We start from the raw sequence: 22,773 nt of genomic DNA on the forward strand, positions 1-22,773 counted from the left end.
TGAAATGGTGGCCAAAAGCACTGGCATGAGCTCATGTGATACTTCGTCATGTGATACTTCAAGCAAAACATAAAAGGCACATGGAGAGCAAAGAGCAATGTCCAATAAATATGAAATAGATCAGCACCTATGTCTTATGGGTGTTTCTGTTATGCACCACCTATTCACCATGCATTGTTAAAACCAGCTAGGTATTTTTTACCTAATCTTTACAACAAACAGACAAATAAATGGTAGAATTATCTGTAATTGGCTGCTGAGCTATTAAAGCCATAAAACAGTTATTACAGAATATATTCTACTACTTTTATACAAAAGTCTTAAGCCAACTCTCACTTCTTTGTCATATGTGCAAAGACTTAGCAATTTCTGCAAATGTGAAAAACAGTATATGAGGCAAACATACAGTGTGCACAATTCTACGCAGCTTGAAAGTCAGTATTTGGTATGACCAGCTTTATTCTTCAACATCATGGAACACTCTTAGACAAGCTTTCTGATAATTTCTTTAACCAGTCCTCTGCAATAGTTCTCTGGGCTTCTTGAAGGACATTCCAAAGTTCTTCTTTGAATGTTGGCTATCATTTGTTTGATTGTCTGTCATAAATTCCTCATACTGCTTTAGTGATGTTGACATCTGTTCCTGGGTAGACCAATTTCTTTTGCTTATACTACTCGATGTAAGTAATGACATGGCAGTAAATATGTCTGCTGTTACCAAAGAACCCAAAATACAATTTATGATGTATTCTTTGCTAAATTGTCTGTTAAATACAAACAAAACACTAATTTCTTGAGTTAGGTGCCCTTTCTTAATGCTAATCAAAGAAAAACAAAGAAAAAGAAACACCTTTAAAATTGAGAAAGCCTGGAGAACAGTTGCTGAAGACCACTTTAAAAAATGACGTGAAAACCTGACTCCTTGGAGCAGAATATATATATGATACATGAATATATATATATATATATATATATATGAAGAAATAAGGGAAGACTAAAGACATTTGCCAATCATTGTGTTTTTTACAGAACTACACTTTTGCTTACTTGGTTGTGCCTCTACCCATGATTGCTTTCTTTGTATTTCGCTCTGGTCTTAGCAGGATTATATAACATTTAGGTCCAAATAGCGCCGCTAAGAGACCAAAACTGGAGGCCAGGATGGCAAATACCTCCACTGCATCTGCATATTTACCTGGGGAGTTAATATAAGCAGGAACAAAGGCCACCCACACAGCACAGAAGATCAACATGCTGAAAGTGATAAGTTTTGCCTCATTGAAGTTGTCTGGCAAATTTCTTGCCAAAAACGCTAACAGGAAGCTGAGGATAGCCAGGAAGCCAATATAACTAAGTAGAACTGCAAATCCAAATGTTGAACCAACATCGCACTCATAAACTATCTTGTCATTGTGGTATTTGGTGTTTTTATGAGGCACCGGTGAAGCAGAGATAATCCACACAGTGCAGATTGCTGCCTGAATGCAAGTGAGAACTAAAACTGTTCCTCTTTGCTGCATAGCACCAAACCACTTGAGGCTGGCTCCACCTCCTGGCTTGGAGGCTTTAAATACAGCCAGAACTACCATAGTTTTAACCAGGATGCATGAGACACAAAGCACAAAGCTGATCCCAAATGCTGCATGTCTCAGCTGGCATGTCCACAGTCTGGGTTGTCCGATGAACAGCAGCGAACACAGGAAGCAAAGTTTAAGTGACACCAAAATCAGAAAGCTCAGTTCTGAATTGTTGGCACGTACTATAGGCGTGCTGCGATGATAAGTGAAGATCCCCAAGACAACAGCACAGATACATGTGCCAAGCAATGAAGTGGTTGTCAAGCAGATACCCAGAGGCTCCTGATAGGAGAGGAACTCTGTTTTCTTTGGAACACAGTGGTCACACTGGGGACTGGACCAGGAGTCCTCTGGACAACTGATGCACTCCACAGAATCTAAAAAATAATTGAAAATGATTAACATTTCTATTGCATTACGTTTATTTTAAATAATTTTTCACTTGTAGACCCTTGGTTTGGCGAAAGCTTTGGGCATAGTACACAGAAGTCCTTATGCATATTTTCAATATTCAAAAACAGCTTTAATGAAACACAAAGATTCTCAAATAGTTTGAGAAATTGCATGGATAGTTTCTACTCAGAAGAAATATCACACAGCCATACAAATACATTTATTTAACACGATTAAGGATATTGTCTCTCTCTGTGAAAACATTAATGTTCAATGTGCTGCTGATATAAAGAAATACCCCTGTTTCTGCCTTGGTTGTCTTGGTAAATCAAGAGGGAGAGGATTCCTGTATACAAATGTTATGGTAACCATGACACTAACCTGTTTTGTCACTGAACTTTCCTTCAGAACATGGGACACAGTCAAAACAGCACACAGGTTGCCCTTTCTTTCTGGCCATGCGGGTACCTGGGGGACAGCTCTCACTGCACACTGATCGTGGCGGCTGTGCAGAAAGTAAACATTTAATCATATTTTTTCTTTAACACTATTGGGCTGTTTCACACAAAACTAATGTTTGAGCAACAATAACTAAAAAGAACCTGATTAGAGTCAAAGTTCCAGAAAATCTTTCCTTCATCAAGTTTGAGTTCTTCACCATGAAGGGTCGTCTTTTTAACAACTCCCACATTTTGAACCTCAGTTCTTCCATCAGGGAGCCACAGCCAATTCATGATGTCGTATATAGGCAAAGCATCACCATTCTTGTCAAAGGACACTTGATCACCATATGGTGTTGTAAAGTTGACCTTTTCCAAGTAGTATATTAGCTGCAGAAGAAGGCAATAAGTTCATGATCAGTATTGTAACATGGGAAATAAAACATAATGTCTTGTCAGATGTTCTGTGCCAAATGCTTGCTATGTTAATTCAAAGGCTCTTCTGTAGTGCACAAACAATAATATCTTAAGCTGATTAAAGTATTATGAATTATTATCGGCTGAACCTACTATAATTAGTGCAGATAGCGTTTGATTATAAACTGATCTCACCTGCCAGGGCTCCAATCTTTGCAAAGAGGCACAGCTGTACCCATCAAAAGGCCCTCTCCCTGGCTCACACCGCAGCATGTCATCAAGTGCAAATGCCAGGGCATAAACAGCTTTGTAAATATTGTACTCAGGCCTGAGATTAGAAACATCCAAAAACTCTGTCTCCACACTTTCTAGATCCTCTTCTCCAGTACATAACACACCTCCAGCTTCCACCCAACCAGCTGGAGGTGGTGCAAATCTACACTGAAATGTGTATTCCCAAAACTGATTTACCTGAAAAGTAATTCAAGCAAAGTCTGAACAAGACTACAGTATTTAGTGGTGCAATCACAGTTCCAAGTTATCTTACCATGCTATTTTCTTTGTTACTTTTGTAATTAGGGCGTGTTCGTAACAGAAAATCTCTGAGTCCTGATATTTCTCCTCGACGGATGGCGATACCCAGTGTGCCACCCAAGTACGGCATGAAACGGGATGTTTGTAGCAAAGCTGCTGCTGTCCAGGCTTCACTGGCCATCCACTGCAGACCAGTCACATTCTGCTTTACCACCTGTTCATTGAATATTAAAAGTAGGGAGAATATTGCTTTTAAGATATAGTACAAACAATAACCCTAACCTCCATAATCTATCATGATAGATAGATAGATACCTCCTCAATTAGCTGAATCATGTTAGTCTGATGAGCAAAAACAATCACCACACGAGCTGTGGATTTCTTCATCACTTCCACAATCCTCGTTAGCTCAGCAGGGTTTTCACCCCAGGGTAAAATCTCTGAGTAGGCCAGACAACCTCCACCAGACTGAATCAACTCAGTGTGAAATGACTGGGCAGCATGGAGCCCGTAGTCATCATCACTAACCAGCAGACCTACCCACGTCCAGCCAAAGCGTTTTAAAATCTGAATCATTGCATGCACCTTCATGGACACAAAGATGAAGGATTAACATATATTTTCAGTGGAAATATTTAGATTGACAAGCCTCTTTACACCCTTAGTAACATCATAATTACAGCACTTTGATCATATTTAATGTTCTAAATCCATTCAGAATAAAAAGACAAATATCCATGCACTTTCTGTTATATCTATTTAGCATTTTTTCTCTAAATCTGAGTCTCACCTGGAAGGCATCGCTTGGTATCGTTCTAAAGAAGGATGGAAACCTGTGGCGATCACTAAGGCAAGAACATGTGGCAAAGTAACTCACCTATTAAAAAAACAAACATACATTGAAAATGTAAGGGTTGATGGAGAAACAGCAAAGATATGAAGTAAATATCATATGCCAACAAAACTAAGACTGAGGGAAAGAAACTCACTATGGGCAGTCTGAATAAACCTATAACATCAGAGGTGGCAATAGAAAATGTCGAGAATGGGTCACCAATGATGCCCAGTACTGGAGGGCTCCCCAAACAGTTCTCCTGAAGAATAAACTGTTCATGTTGACCACTGGCCAGTGATAATGCAGCTCTGAATCCAATTACTAGTGTAGCACAGTTGTCATACAGACTGTATCCCAGAGTTAGATTTGGTAGCAGGTTAGGATTTTTGTTGATCTCATCAATAGTGAAAGCCATGGTCATGGCATGCCTGAACCCTGGAGGATCAAAGCTGACACATAAAATGCCACAATTAAACACTAAAAATAAAAATATTGTGTTAAGAAGCTGCAGTGATTCATCCTGTCAGCCATCTGCTGCATGAGTGTACCACTTACCCTTGGCAGCTGAGCGTATTTGGTTCTGAGGTGAACGTGAGCTCAGGGAAGACAGAGGTGTAGTGTACTTCAAACAGTCCACCCAGAATCACATCACCAGAAGAGTGCATACCATTAAGATTAAACCTTCTTCTTAATTTGCAAGACGAGAAAAGGGAAGAAGACGAAGAGAATAAGGAAAAATAGACATACAAGGACAGTGATGTGTGGTGAAATGCCCCCATAACTGCATCTCCTCCTCACACCACTGTTTATTATTTTCATAACTGGGGATTTTATATGCAGAGTTACCACCCTTCATGGTTTCATCATAGTTGGGGCAGGGCATATGCGTACCAAATTAGCTCCAAATGCCATGATAATGTCACATGTTTGTATTTTTCTGTTGTAATTTAAAATGTATAACATATTTATATGTTCATATAGGGATATATATATATATATATATAGTATATTTAAAACCCTTCTACTCAAGGGTTGGAGCTCATCTTGTCTTTTTTTTTTCCTAAAGCAAACACAGGCTGTGAAACAGCATGAAAGATCATGCATATTTCAATCCCAGCAACAAGCTTTAAGAACAGAACAGTATCACTGAGCTGGTAAAACCTTGATGAAAAAATAAAAAAGTCAATAACTACATAAATCAACAGTCTAACATACTGGCAAGATCAAACTATCAGGAGGTGGTATTTCAGTTACATTGCCATGCATACATATTTAACCATCATCAGTTTGTTACATCTTCATTTCTCAATCATCATACCTTCTCAATAGTTACTTTGCACCACATATAAAATTCAGATGTGGTGAAGCTGCTGGGCCTAAACATTTACCACACCCACTAGAATAGTGTATCAAGGGAATCTCCTTGTCAGGAGAGAGACGAATCACTTCAAAGGGTATTTCAAAGAAGTGCAGTTTAGCGAAAAAAACTTAATGAAAACCTGTGTTAAATAAATATAGTTTTCTCTATTGCCAGCATCTAATAATGGTAGAAAACAAAAAAAGATGATAAAGTAAAGTTTGGCCCGATTTAGTTTGTATTTATTCTATGTTATGATTCTAACATGGTGCTGTGTACAACAAGAGGAAATTAAAGACCATTATCTTTTCCAGGATGTCAGGTACGATGCAGGGAGGGAGGACCCAGATGCAGACTTCAAGAGTAAACTTGGTTTTATTAACAAAAGGGCACAAAAGGCAAAAACAGAAAACACAGCTAAGCTGGATATCAAAAATACTTAACTGTAGAAAAAAGCAAAACAAGACTGTGAATAACAAGACTATGAACTGTGGCTATGAGGCAAAACCAGATTTAGCTTTTGTGGCGTGAGCGTGGAAGGGAAAGTGAGGATTTTGCAATGGGTGAGAGGAACCAGGAAACTATATACTGTGGCTAGGTGACTGGTGATGATGTGCAGCTGTGAAACAGAAAACAGGTGACGTGAGTGAACTAAGTGACAGGGGAAAAAAAACATGACAAGAAATTAACATGGAAACATGAGGAACCTGAAAACATAACAAATAACCTGAAAAACAAGAGAATTAAAACATAAACCTTGACACAGGACAGATCAACCAAATTAGATCACACTAATGGCAAGGCCTGTATTCGTCTCCAAGATCACACAGGAATCCTTGGTACTTTCCAAGCAAAGAAAGGCTTCTTTCACATTGCACAATGTTCGTGTTCATGAGCGGCACCATCTGGACAACACAAACAAAAGTGGTATTCATGGTTGAACAACACCAAGTCCAGGTCTCTTGCATGGTTGAACACCTGAATTTGAAGCAGCAAAATGTTTATTTGTTTTTGAGTCAAGGTTAGCTCACATACCTGCGTACTCTTGAGACTGACCCTGGATCTGCATTAGCTTACAACCGGATGCTCCTTGACATTGTTGATATATTTTCTTTGTTCTCAAGACTGAATGCAAGTCAGCTCACTTAAAGACAGTCTCACAGTCAATCTTTACTTCTTTCTGAAGGTCTGACACAATCTCGTGTTTATGATTCAGAAATGACCATTGCAGAGGCCATTGCAGAGACCATTACAGAGGCTTTCAAAAAGCAGGCTAAAACCACATCTGTTCTCTGACTTTTTAAGCATATGGTTGACATCAAGCCTCTGTTAGAGTCAATATAACCAGTGAACTTTCAGATTCAGTCCTTCTGACTGACCATAACCCTATTTTCCAATCAGTCATTCTAGATAGTCTCCCACTGGATCCATTGTCAGTCTTCCCTGTCAACCCTGTGCTTAAGGAACTTGTCAGATCTCAACTACACTGGTACAAGCCTTCTGCCTGTGCAGTGTCTGGACCTGAACTCAAGAATCCAGTCTACCCACCTCAGAGGTTCCCTCTTTACTGTAGACTTCAAGCTCAACTGTGTGAGTGACATGTGTGTTATTTTTTAAGTTCCTGGTTTAGTATTTAGTTTTACCATGTTTTCCTTAGTTTCTCTTGCCCTGTCATCAGCTACATCCACATCACCCGTGTTTCTCCCCTCAGCTGCACTCACTCACCAATCACCTTCCTCTGTATTTAATTTTCAGGTTGTCTCATGTTCACTGCCAGATCCTCACTGTCATTGATCACATATTAAGTCAGGTTTGTCCTTGTGTTTCTTCCACATTCATAGTTAGGTTTTTGTATTCCAGCTCAGCTGCGCTTTGTGTTGTTTTACTTTGTAAATAAATCAAGTTTTTTGGATATCTGCAAAAAACCTTCGCCCCGCACGGCACACCACCCAACGTGTCAGTGACTGTTTATGCCTCTATGGGCTCACCAAGCTAGTGAAGGATTGATAACCTGTCGCTACAGAGATAGATTAAGCTTTTAAAAGGCTCATACATTCTTAATCATATAAAAAGTGTGCAAGTTTTGTTTTTCAGTTATTTATTTTTTGTACAGCACAGACAAATTTTTGACCAATTAAAGCTAAATAGACAGGTTTTATAGAGGATATTCTTTGGACTATTAGTAATACTACGCAAAAATATTTCAGCCACCCCTCAGTTCTTTATAAGAGTTTGTGCAATTCAGCTGAGCTTGAAATTCAATATTTGGTATGATCAACTTATTCTTCAACATAAAAGGTACCCTCTTAGACAAGCTTTCTTATAGTTTCTTTAACCAGTCCTCAGGAATAGTTCTCCAGGCTTCTTGAAGGACATTCCAAAGCTCTGCTTTGGATTATTTCTGCCTTTTAATCCATTCTTTGTCATAATTATCCCACACTGTATCCCTAATGTTGAGGTCCGGGTTCTGGGGAGGCCAATTTCTTGCTTATAGTGTATTGAATCATTGCGTGATTTTCAGTCCAGGTATGCTTTTTGCAAAGTGTTTTACAGATGGCTCTAGACACTCACTTTTGCAACTCTCTTTTGCAGCCAGAAGACTCGTCGCCACAAATTTTTAAAACAGTTATTGTGTAATTTAGCTTATGTCTGCATTTTCCTCCAGTTTCCTTTCCTGAAAGAGATATTTTTAATTGGAGTTGTGTGGTTTCCTTATTAGTAGTCCGTATCTCATCTGCAGTAGACGGCAGTTAGTTCTCAGTTTGGAAAAGCAGAAAGATTCCTGATGAGCATATAAGGCTAAAAGCAAATCAAAAGGGCTCCATGAGAAGCGTAAAACTACTCACATCTTACAAATTTCATAGCTATTCAAGCAAGAGCTATACTGTAGTTTTTACAACATGTCACTTCTACATCAGACAGTTGTTTACTTTATGAAAACATTTTCACATTCCCTGGTGTGTTCTGACCATGTTAGTAGGCCAAGGTCCAGGTTGTAACATGGGTGGTAACAAAACCGTGCTATGTGGACTGAGTTTGATTGTAACCATTTGATGCAGATGCAGTATAATCGCTTTGAAATGTTTTAGATTTGTCATGAAGACACTGACAACTCATAAGTGTTTCATAAATTCTTACAAAAAAATTAACATTTTTTTAAGAGGGGCTTCTTGACACCCAACCTTATATGGAGACCATCACTGTTGAGGCTTCAATGAACAGCAGATGGATCGCCTGAAGGGTCTGATGGATCTTTCAGTCCTGTTTCAAGTCTTTGTGGGATTTTTGGTGTTTCTTAAGGACATCCCCTTCAGATACTGTTCATCTGCAGGTGATAAACTTTTTTGTTTCTTTATTTACTTATTCTTAATCACCTTCCACTTGTCGAGTTCCCTCAAAATGTTCAAGGACACTGCACACCATGCCAAGATATATAAAAATGTGTCCTCTAGCTCTTTGATGGGCATATGATAGTATTTTTTAATCAGGAACAAAATTGTTCCCAAACTGTAATTTTTGCATTTTTGGCGGATGCAACTAAAAATAATGGGAGAAAATGTGTCTGCTGTTAACAAAGAGCCCAGAAATACAATTTGAAATTGGTTCTTTGCTATGTTGCATGTTGTATGCAGACACAACACTGATATTTTTTATTTTATTTATTTTTTACAAGGGCCATTTTTAATGTGTGATTGATTGACAGGTCAGTGTGGCTTACAAAAGAAAAGAAAAAAAAGTAAACTAGAAAAAAAAAAACATTGAAAATGGTCAGGAACAAGGACAGGAATGAAAGTGAGTTAAAAAGCAGCAAATGTGAAAAGAAAAACTTTGAAAGATATTCCCTGGAAGCAAAGTACAAAGACATAAGAGAAAGCTCAAGATTTTAGCCCAGCATTGTACTATTTACAGTATTATGTTTTTGCTTACTTGGTTGAACCTCGACCCATGATAGCTTTCTTTGTATTTTGCTCTGGTTTCAGCAGGATTATATAACATTTAGGTCCAAACAGCGCCACTAAGAGACCAAAACTGGACGCCAGGATGGCAAATACCTCCACTGCATCTGCATATTTGCCCGGAGAGTTAATGTAAGCAGGAACGAAGGCCACCCACACAGCACAGAAGATCAACATGCTGAAAGTTATGAGTTTTGCCTCATTGAAACTGTCTGGAAGATTTCTTGCCAGAAAAGCTAGCAAAAAACTGATGACAGCCAGTAAGCCTATATAGCCTAATAACACTGCAAAACCAACAGTGGATCCAACTACACACTCATAAACTATCTTGTCATTGTGGTATTTGGTGTTTTTATAAGGCACCGGTGAGGCAGAGACAAGCCAAGCAGTGCAGATTGCTGCCTGAATGCAAGTGAGAACTAGAACTGTTCCTCTTTGCTGCATAGCACCAAACCACTTGAGGCTGGCTCCACCTCCAGGCTTGGAGGCTTTAAACACAGCCAGAACCACCATGGTTTTAACCAGGATGCATGAGACACAAAGCACAAAGCTGATCCCAAATGCTGCATGTCTCAGCTGGCATGTCCACAGTCTGGGTTGTCCAATGAACAGCAGCGAACACAGGAAGCAAAGTTTAAGTGACACCAAAAGTAGGAAGCTCAGTTCTGAATTGTTGGCACGTACGATAGGTGTGCTGCGGTGACAGGTAAAAATCCCTAAAACAATGGTGCAGATACATGTACCAAACAATGAAGCGGTTGTCAAACAGATGCCCAAAGGCTCTTGATAGGAGAGGAACTCTGTTTTCTTTGGAACACAGTGGTCACGCTGGGGACTGGACCAGAAGTCCTCTGGACAACTGATGCACTCCACAGAATCTATAAAATAATTGAAAATGTCCTTTACCTTTGGTCATGATTTGGGATGTCACATTGTTATTGCATTATGCGTTTGAATCATTTCTCACATATAGACCCTTAGTCTGGGGAGAGCATTGGGCATATTCCAAAAGCTGCATTTCCATCCTGCATTCTTTATGCATATTTTCAATATTTAAAAACAGCTTTAGTCAGATACCAAAATTTTTAAATTGCTTGAGAAATTGTTGATTATGCCTTGGTTGGCCTCTCCACACCAATATATCAAGAGGGAGAAGATTCCTGTATATAAATGTTATGGTAACCATGACACTAACCTGTTTTGTCACTGAACTTTCCTTCAGAACATGGGACACAGTCAAAACAGCACACAGGTTGCCCTTTCTTTCTGGCCATGCGGGTACCTGGGGGACAGCTCTCACTGCACACTGATCGTGGCGGCTGTGCAGAAAGTAAACATTTAATCATATTTTTTCTATAACACTGTTGGGCTGTTTCACACAAAACTAATGTTTGAACAACAATAACTAAAAAGAACCTGATTAGAGTCAAAGTTCCAGAAAATCTTTCCTTCATCAAGTTTGAGTTCTTCACCATGAAGGGTCGTCTTTTTAACAACTCCCACATTTTGAACCTCAGTTCTTCCATCGGGGAGCCACAGCCAATTCATGATGTCGTATATAGGCAAAGCATCACCATTCTTGTCAAAGGACACTTGATCACCATATGGTGTTGTAAAGTTGACCTTTTCCAAGTAATATATTAGCTGCAGAAGAAGGCAATAAGTTCATGATCAGTACTGTAACATGGGAAATAAAACATAATGTCTTGTCAGATGTTCTGTGCCAAATGCTTGCTATGTTAATTCAAAGGCTCTTCTGTAGTGCACTAACAATAATATCTTAAGCTGATTAAAGTATTATGAATTATTATCGGCTGAACCTACTATAATTAGGGCAGATAGCATTTGATTATAAACTGATCTCACCTGCCAGGGCTCCAATCTTTGCAAAGAGGCACAGCTGTACCCATCAAAAGGCCCTCTCCCTGGCTCACACCGCAGCATGTCATCAAGTGCAAATGCCAGGGCATAAACAGCTTTGTAAATATTGTACTCAGGCCTGAGATTAGAAACATCCAAAAACTCTGTCTCCACACTTTCTAGATCCTCTTCTCCAGTACATAACACACCTCCAGCTTCCACCCAACCAGCTGGAGGTGGTGCAAATCTACACTGAAATGTGTATTCCCAAAACTGATTTACCTGAAAAGTAATTCAAGCAAAGTCTGAACAAGACTACAGTATTTAGTGGTGCAATCACAGTTCTAAGTTATCTTACCATGCTATTTTCTTTGTTACTTTTGTAATTAGGGCGTGTTCGTAACAGAAAATCTCTAAGTCCTGATATTTCTCCTCGACGGATGGCGATACCCAGTGTGCCACCCAAGTATGGCATGAAACGAGGTGTTTGAAGCACAGCTGCTGCTGTCCAGGCTTCACTGGCCATCCACTGCAGACCAGTCACATTCTGCTTTACCACCTGTTCATTGAATATTAAAAGTACGGAGGATATTACTTTTAAGAAATAGTTCTAACAATAACCCTAACCTCCATAATCTATCATGATAGATAGATAGATAGATAGATAGATAGATAGATAGATAGATAGATAGAAAGAAAAATACCTCTTCCATTAGCTGAATCATGTTGATCTGATGAGCAAAAACAATCACCACACGAGCTGTGGATTTCTTCATCACTTCCACAATCCTCGTTAGCTCAGCAGGGTTTTCACCCCAGGGTAAAATCTCTGAGTAGGCCAGACAACCTCCACCAGACTGAATCAACTCAGTGTGAAATGACTGGGAAACATGGAGCCCGTAGTCATCATCACTAACCAGCAGACCTACCCACGTCCAGCCAAAGCGTTTTAAAATCTGAATCATTGCATGCACCTTCATGGACACAAAGATGAAGGATTAACATATATTTTCAGTGGAAATATTTAGATTGACAAGCCTCTTTACACCCTTAGTAACATCATAATTACAGCACATTGATCATATTTAATGTTCTAAATCCATTCAGAATAAAAAGACAAATATCCATGCACTTTCTGTTATATCTATTTAGCATTTTTTCTCTAAATCTGAATCTCACCTGGAAGGCATCGCTTGGTATCGTTCTAAAGAAGGATGGAAACCTGTGGCGATCACTAAGGCAAGAACATGTGGCAAAGTAACTCACCTATTGAAAAAACAAACATACATTGAAAATGTAAGGGTTGATGGAGAAACAGCAAAGATAAAGGTAAATATCACATGCCAACAAAACTAAGACTGAGGGAAAGAAACTCACTATGGGCAGTCTGAATAAACCTATAACATCAGAGGTGGCAATAGAAAATGTCGAGAAGGAATCACCAATGATGCCCAGTACTGGAGGGCTCCCCAAACAGTTCTCCTGAAGAATAAACTGTTCCTGTTGACCACTGGCCAGTGTTAATGCAGCTCTGAATCCAATTACTAGTGTAGCACAGTTGTCATACAGACTGTATCCCAGAGTTAGATTTGGTAGCAGGTTAGTATTTTTGTTGATCTCATCAATAGTGAAAGCCATGGTCATGGCATGCCTGAACCCTGGAGGATCAAAGCTGACACATAAAATGCCACAATTAAACACTAAAAATAAAAATATTGTGTCAAGAAGCTGCAGTGATTCATCCTGTCAGCCATCTGCTGCATGAGTGTACCACTTACCCTTGGCAGCTGAGCGTATTTGGTTCTGAGGTGAACGTGAGCTCAGGGAAGACAGAGGTGTAGTGTACTTCAAACAGTCCACCCAGAATCACATCACCAGAAGAGTGCATACCATTAAGATTAAACCTTCTTCTTAATTTGCAAGACGAGAAAAGGGAAGAAGACGAAGAGAATAAGGAAAAATAGACATACAAGGACAGTGATGTGTGGTGAAATGCCCCCATAACTGCATCTCCTCCTCACACCACTGTTTCTTATCTTCATAACTGGGGATTTTATATGCAGAGTTACCACCCTTCATGGTTTCATCATAGTTGGGGCAGGGCATACGCATACCAAATGAGCTCCAAATGCCATGATAATGTCACATGTTTGTTTTTTTCATACTTCAAGACTTAAGACATATACTGTATGTCATCATATTTTTTGTAGTTGTTCTTCAAAGGTCTTCTTGTTCGCTTAAAGCTGAACCTCATCTTTTCTTCTTTTTCTAATTTTTTTCATCAGATACATCAAGTTGTGTGAAATGGAATGAATGGCAAGAAATATTTCAAACCACTAACAATGTTCAGTAACAGTAACAGTGAGCTGTTGAAAGCTAAATGGAAAAAAATCAAATAAAAAGGTAAACAATTAATATATCCATCCATCCATTTTCTCTAACCACTCAATCGGATTCAGGGCAGGAGGACTGGAGCTTGTCACAGCTTCCATCGGGCGAAAGGCATGGCGCATATTGGTGGGTCGGCAGTTTATCAAAAGGCCACACAGAGACAAACAAGACAAGCAACCATGTACACTCACACTCACTCCTAAGTTAAATTTAGAAACACCAATCAACTCACATTTATGTTTTTGGATAGTCGGAGGAAGCCTGGAGTACCCTGAGAGAACCCACGCATGCACGGGGAGAACATGTAAACTCCATACAGAAAGGCCAGCCAGGATTTGAACCAGCAGGGATTCTAGCTGTGGGGCAACTGTGCACACCACCATACCCTCATGCAGTCCAAGATCAAACTGCCAACAGTGTAATCAATGTTACTGTAAGCACTGAAAGGAGGCGGTACATTAGTTATCCAAAGTATCATTCAGATATACTCACAGCGGTGACAGAAAGCCGCTGTATGGACTTAACATTAACACAACTGATCCCTTATAGAAAGAAGAACCAAATCTACCAGTAAATATCTATATTCAATCATTCTGATTGACCATAACTTCTTCTCAAATCATTCTTCCGAGATTGTGTCTTACTGGATCCAGAGTAAGCCATCTCTCCCAACCCTGTGCTTAAGGAACTTGTCAGACTTCAACTACTCTGGTACAAGAATTCTACTTGTGCAGTGTTGTCCTGAGCTCAAGAATCTAGAAAATCTACCTCAGAGGTTCCCTCTTTACTGTGGGTTTCATGTTCAACTGCTCTGGTGGTTGCCTTTGTGTAACACGCAGATTTTTGCCATAATAGAATGCCAGGAGCTGCTTACTTTGAGGACCCATAATAAACCTTGTGTTCATCAAAGCTTTATCTACTAAAGTAATATGGTGATGTTTTCTGGTAACAAAAAGATACTCAGAGTTCTGATGCATTTACTACTGCTCCACTGTTGTTAAATCATTGTTTAAATGATAATACAATATTATCAATAATTTGATGCAACACTTTGTCTGCATGGTGACAAAAAGCGACAGTGTTATTGCAAGAAAAGAATACCCAGTCTAACACAATCTGCTCACAACTGACCCAAACCATGTTGTAATTTTTCATACAGCATTAAGGTTGAAAAAGAAAGAAATATATAATACTATGATATAAGAAATACAAGAAAAAACATCTCTGTTGGAGATCGAAAACGTGTTGGTAGCGATATATTAAGCCTCATAAGTTTATAACCCCATGTTCAGTGTGAACTGACGAGGTGGTCAGAGATGCGTGTGTCTCTCTCTTTTTTTCTTTAAAGCACAAACCGATAGCTTTCACACCCTTGCAAGAATGACACATTTCATTATGTTTCACTCTCAAAAGGGATTACATTTTTTTAATCTCCCCTAGTCTCCAGAACATCAAAGCAAGAAAAGGTTTCTGGAGTGTTTCAATCTGTGAGGCCTGTAATTGTCTTATTATTCATGGTCCTCCACATGTGTGTTTCTGAGGTGAAGGTGCTGTAGAAATATAAAACACTGAATCAGTTCTACCATTTTGAAATAACTGTAAATGAATCTGTGAATCTCAATGTTTTCATACACTTCTAAATTTTACTGTGACGCCCACAAGATAATAGTGTCACGGTGAGACTTTACATCAGTGTACAGATACCTGTCCTCCTTTAACTATACAGTTCTGGTTGGGATATTGTGTTGTGAAAATTGTGAAAATAAGTACCAAGATACTAGATAGACTTTGAAAGACTGACTGAAACAGGAAGTTGCACAAAAGTGACGCATTTTCTGTACTGTTGGCCTTAGATCTGTTGTTCACATAAATTGAATGTGTCAGACAATAATCTAAGAAGAAAAAAGTTAGGTACATTGTGGAAGTCAGTGAACTTTAAGATTAAATGATAATAAGAATAAAACACAAAGTGACGGCATTTACTCTCTCACCTCCAAAAGCCAGATATTTAATAAAAGGGCTATAAAAACCAACAGAAAAAAAAACAAGGCCACCATAAAGACATTTGAGGGATGGAGATCAAAATTATTTTTCTCGCCCTGAGATTGGCTCTAGGTTGGTTTAAGGTGAACTCACTTGATGCCTTGGGTGGGTCACTGACTGGCCTGAAAAAAAAGGCAGAACTGACAGAGGAACTGAAGACATAAAGAAGAATCTGTACACTGAAACTTCTCAGTTAAGAATTACTAACATAGTGTACAAGGCTGTTTATGCAATAGCACATGCATCCCACAATGCAGTGTGTCAGGAAACAAATTTCACAACTCAGTGTGACAAACACAACAAGTTGGAGTCCAAACGGGTCAGTGGAAATGAAAAGTGAATCATAATATCTTATATTCTTTTGTTTAAATGTAACTTAAATTAAATTTAAATTTTGAACTCTCTACCTCTCTGACTTTATTTCATCATCTCAGGTTTTAACTGAGCTGAAGAAAATCAATTTTTCCTAGAATGGCTATGATGTGTCAATTGATGCTGACGGGGATCCTGTTGCTTTTTATGAGCTGGTCAACTAGCAGAAGACTGAGAGTGGAGCTATTGAGTATGGTACTATGATGAGGTATCACTGCCGATGGGCCAGGAGTTCCGTATCAACAGGAACCTGTCCTGGGTGGAGGGTGGCACACGAGTAATGATCCTAATTACAGTTTAACAAAATAAACATTGGTGAATTGCTTTGCATGAGTTGTGTTCATCTATTGTTTTGCCTGCGTTTCTGTGACTGTGTCTGTGTGCACTGAGAGTTGTCCTCCATGTAAAAAAAAAGTCTCAATGTATATCTGCCACATGAAATATATGGATGCTCACAGCACTTTTTAATTTATTTTTCAGATTCTCCTGATTGTATCTCGTGCCCCAGAGAATTCTGGCCTAATGCAGAAAGAAACGTTTGTTTCCCCAAACCTGTGGAGTTTCTTTCCTTTGATGAAGTTCTCTCCATCATCCTGGCTGTATTCTCTGTGGGTGGCGCCACCTTTCTTTTGTCACAGAACAACTCCGATTGTCAGAGCCAACAACTCTGAGCTGAGCTTCCTGCTGCCCTTCTCTCTGACTCTATGTTTCTTATGTTCTCTGACTTTCATCGGAACACCATCTGATTGGTCCTGCATGCTGCGGCACACAGCGTTTGGCATCACCTTTGTTCTCTGTATCTCTTGTGTACTTGGGAAAACTATAGTAGTTTTATTGAAACAGTTTGGAGGGATTTATTCCTAAAAAAAACATGAATAACAAGACCAAACACATTTAAATCATTTAAGCCTGGTTGAAAAGTCAATTCCTCCCGTACCCAAGTACTCGCTTCTGTAAACACCACAGCTGCAGTCCTTTTGTCCACTTGATATCTGTTAGCTGGTTCAGGTGACCCTCGGGACAACTAGGCCCAAAAGGCTTCCATCTTTAGCTTGATGACTTCCCTCACTGCTGGTGTCCATCAGCGGCTCCTCTGGTTGCCACTACAACAGGCATGAGGAACCCTCTGCTACAGCGCCTGGCAGCCTCATCCACAGTAAAAGGCTCTGAACAAGGCCCATTAAAATCCGATGGCAAAAACCTGCTCTGGTAAGTGAGAAAAACTCTCTTCCAAAGGTATGAGTTGAAGGTTCATAAGTTTACTTGGTACTAGGCCCCCATGGACCAAAGGTCAATGATTGTCTGTAGTTGTATCATCAGACCTGTTGCCATATGCCTTGGACACTCGGCAGCGGTGAAGAGGCAGCAAAATTGTCAATTAATCACCATCTAGTGGTGAGGTGGATATGCTGGTGAGGAAGAATGCAAGACAGACCTGGTAAACCCAAACAGGTAGTGAGGGTGACCTGAAAAACAAGAAAGAGAAAGAAAGAAGGAGAGGGGTGGAAGGAGCAGTTAATCGCAGTAGAAGTAAAAAAGATCATTGTCATACTATTTTTATGAATATAAACCTGCATGTCATGTAATGTGTTAGGTTACATATTGCTCAAATAAATGGAAGCTGATCAGACAAATAAATTCAGTCAGACCAATGTTTGTTTCAAATACTGAGTTTATATGTAGTCCTCAACTACTGAACTCTCATATGCAGCTAAGATTAAGAAAGCACCTAAACTTTCACAAAGAACTCATGCAAGCTTCATAACAGATTTTTTTAAATTTTATTTTGATGTGTATTAATCCAACAAACAATAAAGGGGGACACATAGGTTAAAGTAAATATATCAATATCTAATAATTAAAATATCTAAACAGAGAAGAAAGAAGAAAGAGGTGGTGTTCTCTCAACAGACTAGGTATATAAACCAATAAAATACGCCTACAAACCACATATAGACACTTGTAGGATGGAGATCCAAGTTTTTTTTCTTGGCCTGAGATTGGCCCTGAGCTTGTTCGAGGTGAACTCAGTTGTTTCCCTGAATGGGTCTCTGACTGGTCTGACTCAAAGGACTGGGCCCACAGAGGCTGGGACTGATGGAGTCAGCGCTAAAACTTCATCTGTGAAATGTAACCTGCAGGGTACTGCTCGTTTACCAGCTTTCTCAAAGGATGGAGACTATGTTATTGGAGGTGTTTTCTCCATCCACAACAACATGCACACAGTGATTCATAACTACACCACCATGCCTGAGTCACCTCGGTGCACAGGGAGGTTAGTGATTTTATTGAAAATCTTTTCTGATATTGTAGCCAAATCATAGTATTACATTTACAGTTTCAGTCTCTTACAAATATGTTCAGCCACGGATTTATAGATATTGGAAAGAATGGTAACACATTGAGAGTTTATATCACAATAAAAAGTTGTTATTGCATTTCATTCACCGTGACATCTGGACTCATATCTCATGTTACTAATTCCAATTCAATTGGTCAGTAAATATTGCAATCTTTATTTTGATTCACAGAATATTTGTGGCACATTTTTTCTATTTCCTCACTTACAGATTTGACTGTGTATTTTATGTTAAAATGTGAAATGTTCTTCTTTGGTGGTACAAACGTAAGCAATTGCATGTTTACTGCAGCGTTGACGCCGGTGAACTGCGCTACTCTCGTGCTATGATCTTTGCCATTGAAGAGATTAACAACAGCACCGAGCTACTGCCAGGCATCAGGCTCGGTTATCAGATCCATGACTCCTGCGCCTCAGTGACCGTGACCGTGCACGCGGGATTTCAGCTTTCGAACGGCCAGGACCCTGTGTTTCACACCGGTGCAAACTGTTCCAGATCTGGTATGGTGATGGGTGTTGTTGGTGAGTCTGGATCCACGCCATCCATCAGCATGTCGCGCATCATCGGGTCCTTTAACATTCCTCAAGTGAATATTTTGTTATCTATTTTCCTTCACTGTGTTTTTAGAACATGTCTGTGATGTTTTGTTTCCCCTTCTGCTTTTATTTTACTGTTAATCTAAAGAACTACATTTCCATATTTTGTTGTAGGTGAGCTACTTTGCCACATGTGCCTGCCTGTCAGATAAGCAGCAGTATCCGACTTTCTTCAGAACAATTCCCAGCGACCAGTTCCAAGCTGAAGCGCTGGCCAAGCTGGTAAAATACTTTGGCTGGACTTGGATAGGTGCTGTCCGGTCAGACTCGGACTATGGCAATAATGGCATGGCGTCTTTTCTTGAGGCAGCTCACAAAGAGGGAATCTGTGTGGAGTACTCTGAATCTTTATATCGTACCAACCCCCGTAGGAAGATCAAGAGAGTGGCTGATGTTATCCGCAGGTTACTGCATTTCTGATTTAGCCTGTTTTCTGCCTGGTCTCTGAATAGTTAATCACTAAATTGGTCAAAGATGGGAAATTATATTAATTGATATAACTTAATATTGTGATGCTAAAGGACAAATATGAAATACTTATGGTAAAAAGAAAGAGAGAAAGAGAAAAAAGTTGTTAATTTTGAAATAATATAATGTCTCTCCAGGTCAACTGCTGTGGTTGTTGTGGCTTTCGTAGCTGGTGGAGACATGAAGGTCCTATTTGAGGAGCTGGCCAGGGACCCTCCACCACCTCATCAGTGGATAGGAAGTGAGAGCTGGGTAACAGACCCACACTTGCTGAGGTTCAATTTCTGTGCTGGGGCCATTGGATTTGGCATTCAGAAGTCTGTGATCCCAGGTCTGAGAGACTTCCTGCTGGATCTGTCTCCCTCTGAAGTGGCGGCCTCTCCACTGCTAACTGAGTTCTGGGAGGATGCATTTAACTGCACACTGGGAAAAAGTGAGAAAGTTGTTTTAATTGGCAAAGAAAAAAATGTGATTTCTCATCATAAGTTGTGTAAGGAAGTCTTATGAAGTTTTATGTTGTACACTTCTACCCAATTACTGAAAGAGACAGAAAAAAGATGCATCTATTTGATTAGTTGTCAAATTAGTTTAGGTGCTCAGCTGCATGGGAGAAGATCTTAATTAGAAACCTGACTTCCGTGGATTCACAGTGTTATTTCTGATTAAAATTTTCAACCATATACCATATCAATTTTAAAAACTGTAAATATACTAAGCATGTAACAGTTACAGAAAGAAGATTTAATCTGCCTGTAATGTATACTGATGTATCAGTTATTCATTTTAAACATTCTAAGTTTGACCAAAGTTGTGAAATTTGTAAATATTTATGCCTTTGAAAATGTCAGCTATTTTTGGATGAGTGATTCTTATTAACATGAGTCTGGATAAATAAATGTATGAGAATGAATGGAGATTTATGCAATGCTGCTTTCTGGAATTAAGCCACCTGCCTCTGTCTTTGTCTGTCTGCAGGTGCTGCTGCAGGTGAGAATGTGTGTGATGGAACTGAAGACATAAAGATGCTCCAAAGCCCGTACACCGAAACCTCTCAGTTGAGAATTACTAACATGGTGTACAAGGCTGTTTATGCAATAGCACATGCCATTCACAATGCAGTGTGTCAGGAAACAAATTTCACAACTCAGTGTGACAAACATAGCAGGTTGGAGTCCAAACAGGTCAGTGGAAACAAAAAGTGAATTACATTATCTCTATCTGAATTTAACTTAATTTAATTAAAATTAAATAATAATTTAATTTGGCACTGTTTGATTTAATTAATATTTTTCTACCTTATTTTATATCATCATCTCAGGTTTTTACTGAGCTGAAGAAAGTCAACTTTTCCCAGAATGGCTATGATGTGTCATTTGATGCTAACGGGGATCCTGTTGCTGTTTATGAGCTGGTCAACTGGCAGAAGACTGAAGATGGAGTTATTGAGCTGGTAACAGTAGGGTACTATGATGCATCACTGCCGATGGGCCAGGAGTTCCGTATCAACAGGAACCTGTCCTGGGTGGAGGGTGGCACACAAGTAATGATCCTGATTATAACAGTTTAGCAAAAGAAATGTTTGTGATCTTCTTTCCATCAGCTGTGTTCATCTATTGTTTTGCCTGCGTCTCTGTGACAGGTGCCGGTGTCTGTGTGCACTGAGAGTTGTCCTCCAGGAACTCGTAAAGTGTTGCAAAAAGGAAAACCCATCTGCTGCTATGATTGTATACCTTGTCATGAGGGAGAGATTAGTAATGCTACAGGTAAAATAAAATGTCTGCATGTATATCTGCCACATGAAATATGTGGATGCTTAAAGCACTTTTTAATTTATTTTTCAGATGCTGATGATTGTATCTCGTGCCCCAGAGAATTCTGGCCTAACGCAGAGAGAAACGTTTGTTTCCCCAAACCTGTGGAGTTTCTTTCCTTTGATGAAGTTCTCTCCATCATCCTGGCTGTATTCTCTGTGGGTGGCGCCTGTTTGGCCATCATAACAGCAGCTGTTTTCTTTTGTCACAGAACAACTCCGATTGTCAGAGCCAACAACTCTGAGCTGAGCTTCCTGCTGCTCTTCTCTCTGACTCTGTGTTTCTTATGTTCTCTGACTTTCATTGGAACACCATCTGATTGGTCCTGCATGCTGCGGCACACAGCGTTTGGCATCACCTTTGTTCTCTGTATCTCTTGTGTACTTGGGAAAACTATAGTAGTTTTAATGGCCTTTAAAGCCACACTTCCAGGTAATAATGTGATGAAATGGTTTGGTCCACCACAGCAAAGAATGACTGTAGTGTTTTTCACATTCATTCAAGTTTTAATATGTACAGTTTGGTTGGTACTCAGCCCTCCCTTTCCAATGAAAAATCTAACCACTTACAAGGAGAAGATCATCCTGGAATGTGCATTAGGCCCTGCTATTGGGTTCTGGGCTGTACTCGGGTACATAGGCCTTCTGGCTGTCTTTTGCTTTGTGTTGGCTGTCCTAGCTCGGAAACTACCGGATAATTTTAATGAAGCTAAGTTGATCACCTTCAGCATGCTGATATTCTGTGCAGTCTGGATCACCTTCATCCCAGCATATGTCAGCTCTCCTGGGAAATTTACTGTGGCAGTGGAGATATTTGCCATTCTGGCCTCCAGTTTTGGGCTCATATTGTGTATATTTGCTCCAAAATGTTTTATCATATTGTTTCAGCCAGAGAAGAACACAAAGAAACATTTAATGAACAAAAATCAGTTCTAGTACATCTGAAGTTTGGAAGTAAGAAAGCCAAATGATGATAATAAAATTTGAATTTAGGTATGATTTAGACTGCGTAATGTTTTGCCATCAGTAAAGGTTGTTCGTTCTTAATTCTGATTACAATTTGAAATTTGCTACGATGTAATTTGATTGAATGAATACATATTTGAATGGATACGATCATGTTATTTGACAAATAACTTTTCATGTACTTCACATATCTAATAAAATGGAAAAGTTGAAAATATAACGGCTGTTAATAATTTCTGAAGTCTTTGTAACTTTTTTAAAGTTTTGCATAGACATAATGGAATTATTATCAAGCCTTGAAAATAAATGGAGATATATTTACTGAACAAGTGAGTCAAACGTCACATACTGTGTCAATTGTTTATTCAGATTTAAAAATTGCATCATGAGTGGCAAAA

The 22,773-nt window shown here is 39.3% G+C and overlaps 3 protein-coding genes across 3 annotated transcripts; 1 reads left to right on the plus strand and 2 right to left on the minus strand.

Annotated features, from left to right (window-relative positions):
- Positions 1-1,043: 1,043 nt before the first annotated feature.
- LOC140314206 (extracellular calcium-sensing receptor-like) lies at positions 1,044-4,948 on the minus strand. The gene is made up of 9 exons (XM_072392317.1): positions 4,752-4,948; positions 4,351-4,645; positions 4,152-4,238; positions 3,677-3,946; positions 3,375-3,575; positions 3,023-3,298; positions 2,573-2,800; positions 2,352-2,475; positions 1,044-1,954 (listed from the first exon to the last, which is right to left on the minus strand). The coding sequence occupies exons 1-9, from the start codon at positions 4,859-4,861 to the stop codon at positions 1,044-1,046; spliced, it is 2,502 nt and encodes an 833-aa protein (XP_072248418.1). The 5' UTR covers positions 4,862-4,948.
- A 4,528-nt stretch (positions 4,949-9,476) lies between these two features.
- LOC140314204 (extracellular calcium-sensing receptor-like) lies at positions 9,477-13,266 on the minus strand. The gene is made up of 9 exons (XM_072392316.1): positions 13,148-13,266; positions 12,747-13,041; positions 12,549-12,635; positions 12,074-12,343; positions 11,728-11,928; positions 11,376-11,651; positions 10,926-11,153; positions 10,705-10,828; positions 9,477-10,387 (listed from the first exon to the last, which is right to left on the minus strand). Exons 1-9 carry the CDS (start codon positions 13,255-13,257, stop codon positions 9,477-9,479), a joined length of 2,502 nt encoding a protein of 833 aa, XP_072248417.1. The 5' UTR covers positions 13,258-13,266.
- Positions 13,267-18,142: 4,876 nt separating this feature from the next.
- LOC140314203 (extracellular calcium-sensing receptor-like) lies at positions 18,143-22,409 on the plus strand. Its single transcript, XM_072392315.1, has 8 exons — positions 18,143-18,450; positions 18,827-19,121; positions 19,246-19,535; positions 19,737-20,032; positions 20,587-20,780; positions 20,918-21,139; positions 21,239-21,362; positions 21,441-22,409. Exons 1-8 carry the CDS (start codon positions 18,143-18,145, stop codon positions 22,343-22,345), a joined length of 2,634 nt encoding a protein of 877 aa, XP_072248416.1. The 3' UTR covers positions 22,346-22,409.
- The last annotated feature ends 364 nt before the right edge of the window (positions 22,410-22,773 follow it).

The sequence above is a fragment of the Leuresthes tenuis genome, unplaced genomic scaffold (assembly GCF_036924035.1).
Source record: "Leuresthes tenuis unplaced genomic scaffold, fLeuTen1.0.hap1 SCAF_9, whole genome shotgun sequence".
Lineage (NCBI taxonomy): Eukaryota > Metazoa > Chordata > Actinopteri > Atheriniformes > Atherinopsidae > Leuresthes > Leuresthes tenuis.